The 9,536-nt window shown below is 31.5% G+C and overlaps 1 protein-coding gene across 2 annotated transcripts in view; it reads right to left on the bottom strand.

Annotated features, from left to right (window-relative positions):
- Nucleotides 1-540: 540 nt before the first annotated feature.
- Nucleotides 541-9,536, bottom strand: part of LOC136089234 (NACHT, LRR and PYD domains-containing protein 9B-like) — a 63,504-nt gene continuing 54,508 nt past the window's right edge. The window contains exon 4 of one of the 2 annotated variants that reach the window (XM_065815039.1): nt 541-1,206. In XM_065815039.1, the coding sequence (XP_065671111.1) occupies nt 614-1,206 (593 nt within the window). In that variant the 3' untranslated portion in view covers nt 541-613. The remainder of the gene's footprint in view (nt 1,207-9,536) is intronic. The other variant, XM_065815040.1, reaches the window with a different exon arrangement.

The raw sequence follows: 9,536 nt of genomic DNA, 5'->3' as shown, positions 1-9,536 counted from the left end.
GAGAGCCTAGGGTTGTTCTTCATCTCCCAACTTACAACTAAAGTACAAATGGTAAGCTTCCTTGATTACTAGTATTCAAGGAAGCTTACCATTTATCACACTAGTACGTAAGCACTGCTATGATTAATGTACATTTCTGAGAAATCAATGTCACTTTGCCACAGATATAACAAAACAAATCCGTATTATTGACACACTTTTTTGACATGTTTGATTAAAATTAATGAAATAATGTCACTATATTTTATAATAAAATCTGAAACAAACAGATAAAATAGTTAAGTTGCATGAAAAACATATGAAACATATGTACACAATTAAAGAAGAAGTCAATACATTCAATGAAAAACTATCAAACCATTTTACAAGACCTCTAACTGTATCTTTGAAACTAGAACCAAACAAAAAACTTTAATATCAGATTTGTGTTCAGCGCCCCTCAGTGTCCCTTGATTTAGCACATTTTAGCTATTTTTGTTACAATTTCTCTGTTGACCAGTGTTATCATTTAATTATTATTTTATTATATTTTAAAACATATTTATAAAATTTTTAAATATTCTACTTATTATTATAACTTTTTATGGATTTATTATTTGCAAAAATCTTTTTGTCACTCATTTAACAAAATCTTTGAAGTAATAAAGTTTTTAAATTCTTCAAGGTTAAAACGATTTGCACGATAACTGATCAACAACCACTGAATATTCAAGTTATGAATCCATTTGTAAAAGTTGTCAATAAATTCAATCTCGTCATGAAGGCAAACTTCTAATTTTTCACAAACTTTCATCCACGAAAGAAAACATTCTTTAAAATCGATCTCTGATATTAAATAATTTGAAATGCGTATCCTCAACCATTCAAGATTATTTTCTCGTTTCCATCCCTCGAATTTTATCGGACAACGAAAGATTAAACTGCGAACATTACTCGAACATTGAATTAAAAGATCTTTTTCTTCATCGCTTAGATTATTTTTACAAACGGTTAACTTCGATAACTGTCTTCCAGAATTTATTAAATGATTAACAAAGTAATTTTGGCAAAAAGTTTCGTAATAACATTTTCGATCGTTAATCAAAATCCCCCACATTCGTTTATCGATAGTTGGTTTCATGTCATCTGTAAATGAAGATTGACTTTCATAAAAACACTCAATAAATAAATTATTGTAATACCTCGAGCAATTATAATGTATAAGACCTAAAAAAAAAAAATAGAGTAAAAAAAATAAAAATAAAAATTATAACAATTTGTATAATAAATTCTATTAAAAAAATATAACTTTGTTCTATTAATAACTTAATACTGAAAAATATAATTTTATACTATTAAAAAATACTATAATTAAATATCTTAAAATAAAAACTTGAAGTTTTTGAAGAAATACCCTATTAAACAAATATAATGCAAATGTGAGAACAAGTTCAAATAAAAAATTTAAAAAAAGTAATTTAAGAAAATTGGAAATTTTTAAAAAATTTTTAAAACTTTTACATTTAACTTGGGCGTCTACTACCATGACAATCACCATGACAATATTTTGTATGTTCTTCTACTGCTGACTTTTCCCATTTTATTTTGTATTTTTTTAATGTTGGTAAATACAAAATGAGATTTTAAATTTTGTTTCAACGATAAAACATCTTTTGCAGAAGCATTCAATTTTGTATACACTTGGATAACAATTTATAGGATGGGAGGTTTATTTTTGTGGTAAATATATGTTATATTTAAATATATGTTAAAACATATGTATTAAAACTATATGTTATATTAGGCATTTAAAAAAATAAATAAATTATTTTTTAAAATGCCTAAGTCAATAAAACTTACCAAGATAAAAAACAACATAAAGCTTAATATGAGATCAAGAAAGACAATAGCATAAAGATATATCCGTTTTCCATTAAAAATTAGGGGTGGGATGCAAGAGGCGAACTTGAGTCAGGTTCGACTTTAACATTACATTGTAACCAATAGCGGCAGAGTCTGGGTTTTCCCCTTAAAAAATACTCTGCCGCTATTGGTTACAATGTAAAGGACTTAACTTGACTTAACTTGACTTAAGTTCGCTTCTTGCATTACATCCTAGGAAATGATCCTAGTTTTACATTAAATTTACTTTTGATGAAATAAAAATACTTTTATTTATATACCTTTCCCGTTTTCATTTTTTATAAGGGTGTCCCAAAATTAACGCAAGATTTGAATTAAATAGAAAACACAGTTTTTAGTCTTTTGATTGTTATTTTTTTATTGAATCATAAAGTACAAAGGATAGGGTTATTTATGGAATAACACATCGGGCATATGGCCTCCACGGCTTTGCATGCACATACGCACTCTTTTGTCAAAATTTTCCATGACCATTTTGTATAAATGTGGCTGAATTTCGTTGATGCAGCGTTAAATCTCCTCCTTTAATGCAAGGGTGCTTGTTGAGATAGACCTGCGATTTCAAATAACCCCATAAAAAGAAACCTAATGGTGTTAAATCACACGATCTAGGGGGCCAATTCTGATCACCAAAACCAGAAAGTACACGACCTGGAAATGTCTCATGCATTAATTGAATTGTTTCACGGGCTGTATGGGGTGTGGCACCGTCTTGTTGAAACCACATATTGGCCACATCAATATCATCCAATTTCGGTAGAAAGAACTGTGTTATCATGTCGCGATATCGAGCACCAGTAACAGTCACTGCCTAACCAGTCTCCTCATTTTCAAAAAAGTATAGTCCAATTATGCCTCCAGCTCAAAATCCTCACCAAACAGTAACACGTTGTGGATGCATTTGTTTTTTGACAATCACATGTGGGTTCTCGGAACCCTAAAAGCGGCAATTTTGGCGATTAACAAAGCCATCAAAGTGAAAATGTGTTTCATCGCTTAGGATAATTTTGCTAAAAAAATCAGCACTCATTTGTTAATGTTCAATAATCCATTCAACAAACTCTCTTCGCTGTGCATGGTCATTAGGCTTCAGTTTTGTGTTAATTGAAATTTATAAGCATTGAGACACAGATCTTGAGTGAGTATACGCTGAAGAGAACTTCTTGAAATTTGCAATTCTTGTCCACGACGCCGAATTGAGGTTCCTGGATTGTATCCAACACTATCACGCACTGCTTCGATATTGACATTTGAACGGCTTGTTTTTGGACAACCAGTGTGTTTGGCGTCTCCAACGGATCCAGTCTCCCTGAATTTTTTAATTAATCTCTTCATAGTTAACGAAGTTAAAACGCTATTCCGACCATATTTTGTATGAAATTTTCGAACTGCGGCCGTCAACCTTTCATTATTTTTGAAATATTCTTTAATAATGGAGACACGTTGTTCTATCGTGTAACGCTCCATTTTTACTAACCCTAAACTGTCAGCTGTCGAAGTGTTTTTTTTTTAGGGTTGCCAAAGCTTTACTGCACAAACGGCAACAAATTCAAATCTTGCGTTAATTTAGGGACACCCTATATAAACACAATATTTATGAACTAGAATACTCTTGACCTATTTGTTTTGAATTTATGGTAGTAGTTGCTGAATGTTTTTTTCCAGCTTCACGAAAGTAATGTTATCGCACAAGCGGTTTCTAATAATATTCATGTTAAGTCATTTAAAAGATATGTCAATGTCTACAATTCTCGTTTTAACTCTACTGAATATGCGAAAAGTTTTTTATTATTACTTAATAATTAAAATAAAAATATTCAGTACACCTAGAAAATCCAAAATGAAAATAACACGCAAAACTATAATGACATAACTATTATTAAAAATAAAACTGGTAGGTAAGATTTTAAAATTTACCTTTAAGATGCTATTACTAACTTCCTTTTCAAACGTAATTCATTCCGTGATTCAAAAATTATTTTTGGAGTCTTCGAAGGACTCGTTTATAGGGTATTATATTTATCCTATAATAATTATCTTGAGAAAGAGTTATTATCTTTAATAAATATTTTTGAAGATAAAGGATAGAAAAAAAAACAAGCCTGGAAGTAATTATAAAATCTCTAAAGAAAATATACAGTATCGGACAAAACGAGTGCAACCAAATAATGCTGATTTAGTTTCTTTATATAAAAGTGCTGCATTTTTTCAATTTAGAGAAATAACTATGTAACTGTTTAGAGACAAAGTTTTTCAAGTTTTATTCATCACAATGTTCATTATTTGTACACGAAAATTAATAAATTAATCAAAAGTATTAAAAAAAGTTGATTTCCTTCTGGAAAAAACAAGTGCAACTCGACAAAATGTTGACCAAGCTGTATTTCGCTATCAATATTTCGTGGCGAATCCTTTGTTGTTGATCACAGCCTTGCATCTTCGAGGCATAGATTCAATCAGGTGATCAATGAAACTTTGTGGAATCCCTGCCCAGGCCTTTTGGATTTGTTCAAACAGTTGATCCTTATTACGAACACCTTCACGATTAATTCTGCGGTTGACGATCCCCACAGGTAATCGATAGGGTTGAGATCCGGATATTGAGGCGGCCAATCCATCACCGATAGGTGGTAGTCTTGAAACCACTGCTTGACTACTTTTGCAGTGTGTTTCGGATTGTTGTCTTGCTGAAAAACCCATTTTATTGGCATATTCCATTCAGCATGAGGTAACATAACATCTTTCAGGATATTTTTATACATGAAACGGTCCATTATTCCATCGTTTCGATGTATTGGACCTAGACCGTTAGCAGAAAAACACCCCCAGACCATTATATTGTCTTCACCATGCTTCACGATCTCATGGCTGTAACGTAAATTGAGGCGTTTTCCGGCCGGTCGACGTACACGGCAAATGCCATCGCTCCCAATGATGTTGAACTTCGATTCATCACTGAACAGGACAGTTCGCCATTTCTGCACATTCCAGTCAATATGAGATGTAGCAAACAAGAGTCTTTTCTTCTGGTTTTTTAGTGAAATCAGCGGTTTCTTTGCAGGGCGTCGAGAAAACAATCCGGCTTCAACAGCACGTCGTCTGATTGTTCGGTCCGATACAGGCAGCTCTAATTGCTTTTGTATCTCAACTAATGATATCCAGGGATCCTTCTTGACGGATCCGACGATCATAGAATCCTCTCTAGAAGTGGTGGAACGCGGTCTTCCACCTTTGTTGTCTGCTGCCAACTTCCCCGTAGAACGATATTTGGAACATAGTCTTGATACGGACCATTTTTTCACGCGATATTTATCACAAATACTTTTTTGTGACATTCCACTTACGTAATCGCCAATAATTTTCTTTCTTAGTTCCAACCCAAGACTGTCGGGAGCCATTTTTGCACTTGAAGTCATAAAAATAATAAAAATAAATAATCACGCTTCTCAAGGCTTACCGTGTTACATTTACCTTGTGATGATACAATAATGCTCTGTGGAACACAACGTGTTGGTTGGATGTGGACTGTATTGATGTAATAAAACACTTGTTGTATTTCACTTCTTGTATTGATGTTCTTCAATAAAACACTTTGATAAAACTCACTTCGATAAACTGTCTTGATAATACTGACTGATTGACTTCCATATACTGAGTGAATTACATGTCGATTTACATGTCTCTTATATAGTAAAATGAACTTGTGTGAACCTGTTCTGGAAGATTCTAGATGCTTCTTTTCGATGCTTCTGGAAGCTTCTGGATGCGTCTGGATGCTTCTGAATGTTTCTGGATACTTCTGGATGCTACTGGATGCTTCCAGATGCTTCTTCTGGAAACTTCTGCATGCTTCTGGAAACTTCTTGATACTTCCTTCAATTATTAAAAAACTTCCGTGACTTTGACACAGACCAGACTTAAAAAAAATGAAACAAACCGAAAAAGTTGCACTTGTTTTGTCCGCTGAAAAATAGCACTTGTCAACGAAACTCTGCCTGTGTGCTGTCACCTGTCAGCTGATTGCTCATGTCATGGCGTGCTATGACTCCAGACTCCTGAACTGTTTGCTGTGGTAGTATAGTTCGTTTCGTTTTTAAGACATGTAAAATTAGGAACACTTTTTAGCATTGTTCGATGTTGGTTGCAAATGTTTTGTCCAATACTGTACATTACAAAAAACAAATAATTTAGTTTATCATTAAAAAAAAAAATTTATCCATTTCATCAAAAAATATTGTATCTTAACCGTGGGTTCAAGAAATAAGCTCAAAGTTAAGAAAAGTTTTCAAAAAAGTAGGCTACACACCAATCCTTAAATCACCAAAAAACTTATACTTACCATAAAAATAAACCTCCTCTTCCTATAAGTTCTTATCCATGTGTATACAAACTTGAATGCTTCTGCAAAAAATGTTATATCTGTGAAACAAAATTATAAATCTGATATTGTATTTACCAGCATCAAAAAAATACGAAGTAAAATGCGAAATTTCAGTAGTAGCGGAATATTAAAACAGTGGTAATTTTGCATGGTAATTTTGCATGTAACAGTAAAAACACTCTAAAAGTTGAAGGCAATAATTTCAACCGAAAATTGAAGGAGGCACATGAAATACGATATCATCATTGTGCACCTTCTGACGGCGGTCTGAATCAGTATGACGGAGGTTACGTTACAACTACCTTTTGGAAACCAATCTTTCAATTTTTAAATAAAAAGAAATTATTGCTTTGATTTTAGTTTTGATTTTTTCACGCCAAAAATCTGTTTTTCCAGTAGTGAAACGCCTGTTATAGATTCTCTTTCTTTTGGTAATTAGTTTACTAATTTGATTTGCAAGTGCTTTCCACTCTTTGTCGTACCCGAAGAAAAAGAGTTGTTGACGCTCTTTTATAAGGCCTTGAATAAGTGGTGTCATCCAAGGCTTAGGGAAAACGAGCGTTGTTGATTTTAGAGGTTGGCAGATGTCTTGGGCAGAGAGTATAGAATGATAAAAGTTGTTGCAAGCAACTTGTCTTTCATACGGTGAATCAACAAAGATTTCAATATTGGTAGATTGTATCAGTGCAACTTTACTGCCAAATTTACTTTACTAATAAGACCGTGAATTTTTTTGTTTTATTTTTGTTTTGTTTTTAACGGTTTTTGTATTTATGTTATATTTGATGACATGTATTTATGTTATGTTTGATGACAAGTATTTATCTTATGTTCGATGACAAATATTTATGTTATATTTGATAACAAGGGTATCTATACTCCTTTGAAATATTGTTTTTATTTAATTATATATAAAACTTCACTTTCTAAAGTAGTCTTATTAAAAATACTTGCTATTAATTTTAGGCAATTTTATTTTATTTTTTTCTAAACATCTTCACTCCCGACGAAGCTGCAAGCAACCACAATTAGATTTGGAATGACTGGAAGAGAAAAGATGAAATTTATAAAGCAAGGTAACGATTATTAGACAAGTTAAAAGATTGCAAATTATATGAATTGGGAAAACAAGATAAAGGGAGCGAATTCCAAAGAACTGATGTTCGAGAAAAAAAACTAGACAAAAAAGAATTTTTGGAGCACTTTGGAACAGTCACAGTAAAAGGATGAAACTTAATTGAATGACAAGTAACATGAGAATGAATTTTAGTAGATGGCACAATCGATGCTAGCTCTTTAGAGCAGCCCATTGTTGTATTTCGGAAAAAGAGAAAGAGAAACAACATTACGACAATCTAACAATTGCTAAATGTTAGTTGCAAAAGCAGGTCTAACTGTGTTTATAATGCGTTTTTCCACGCAATCTAAAAACACCTAATCAAGCACGATAAAGAGATGCAACCTTAGCAGATGCAAATTTTGCAATGGTTCTGATATAATGTTTCCAAGAAAGATCGAAAATAAGAGTTTATCCAAGAAGATTAAGGGTACATGACCCATCGTGTACATTGCTATTCATAAATATAAGAAGATCTAAATTATTACGTAATGATATGCTGAAAAATTAAGTTTTATCACCAGTCACCGAGAGCATCGTGCTGTAGGAGAAGTAATTTCTTAACTCTGAATGTAAGTAATTCCCTCATCCGGAATGTAGGAGAAGAAATTACGAACAATCATTTTTGCTGATAATACCTCGTCTCATCAGTTAATAGTATCAATAAACTTTTTAATGGTATGAACATTGAAAACAACAATCTCTAATTGGTTCAAATAAAACAAACTATCGCTCAATATTGAAAAGACTAAATAGAATCTTTTCAATTAGCATTTAAAAAAGCGTTTACCCCCAAGTGGTATGCCTCTACTTTATAATGTTAATATTCAAATAAAACGAGTAATGTCGACAAACGTTTTAGGTATTATTATATACGAAAATTTATCTTGGAAAATTCACATCAGAAACTTATGTAGTAAAATTTAATTTTGCCAATATTGCATGGGGACGCACTTACAGAAGTAAATTAAAATCCTCTTTATTGTCAACAGAAGTACGTTGCACATCTTATAAATTTCAAAGATCGTCTTACTCACTCAAAACCTCTCTTAATATGAATATTCTTAATACATCAATTAATTACATCAATTATAGGTTTAAAATGTTCTTTGTATCATGTTCAAGTGTAAAACTAACTCTTCTTCAGCCTCCTTTCTTGATTTATGTTCTTTAAAAAAATATATATATTCCTTAAAAAATTATAATTCCATTTAAACTACCAATTATCCAAACAAACTTTTGGAAAACTTGTATTTCATTTTGTGGAGCTTTCTTATGGAGCAAAATTTAGTTAAAAAATTTTGATTTTTCTTATGAGTCTTATTTATTTTTCTAAGAGAAAACTTAAAGAAGTAATTTTTTCAATTGATGACATACTTACCTACTTTACTTAATAGACATAATATACTTACACACTTAGCTCTTAAATACCTAAATATTGATTTCTTTTATTCAATATTAATATAAAATTTATTATTTAAATACGTTTATTTGAATATAATTAAAGGTTGCATTGACTATGACTTTTTGTTTATGTATATTTTATTTTATATACGCTATTATACTGAACGACTTGTTAACGTAAATGCAAATGCTGCGCTAGTTTTTGAACTTTAAACGTGTACAGGTGCGTGTATATGTGTGTATGTGTGTACGTGTATATGTGTGTATGTGTGTGCTTGTTTGTGTATACGTGTGTGTGTGTGTTTGTATTTGTATGTGCATATTTATAAAGAACGTGAAACTATATTATAAGTATTTGTAAAATCAATACTATAAAACAAAAAAGTAACATCCTAATTAATCAAACCTTATTCTTAACCTTGTACATGTACTTTTAAAAAAACATGTATCTCATGGAGAAATTAGTTGTAGATATAGAAAATGAAATAAAAAAACTCAATTGAAATATCAAACAATAGTCTTTGAATGAAGATTACCTATATTTTGATTTTGAGAAACGTGAAATTGATCTGAAAATCAGAGACAAACTTTGGATGAGTAAGTGGTTTAAAAGGCTATATAATTTCTTTGCAATCACCTTTAAGCAAGTAACTTAAAACTATTACGAAAAAATGTCTTAGTTTCAACCGCGGTTCTCTGTGACAAGACCTTACGGTCTTCTTAGAGTATCCG

This window comes from Hydra vulgaris, chromosome 13, assembly GCF_038396675.1.
Source record: "Hydra vulgaris chromosome 13, alternate assembly HydraT2T_AEP".
Classification (NCBI taxonomy): Eukaryota; Metazoa; Cnidaria; class Hydrozoa; order Anthoathecata; family Hydridae; genus Hydra; species Hydra vulgaris.
The sequence above is the reverse complement of the archived record's forward strand: the minus strand, read 5'-3'. Positions and strand labels throughout refer to the sequence as shown.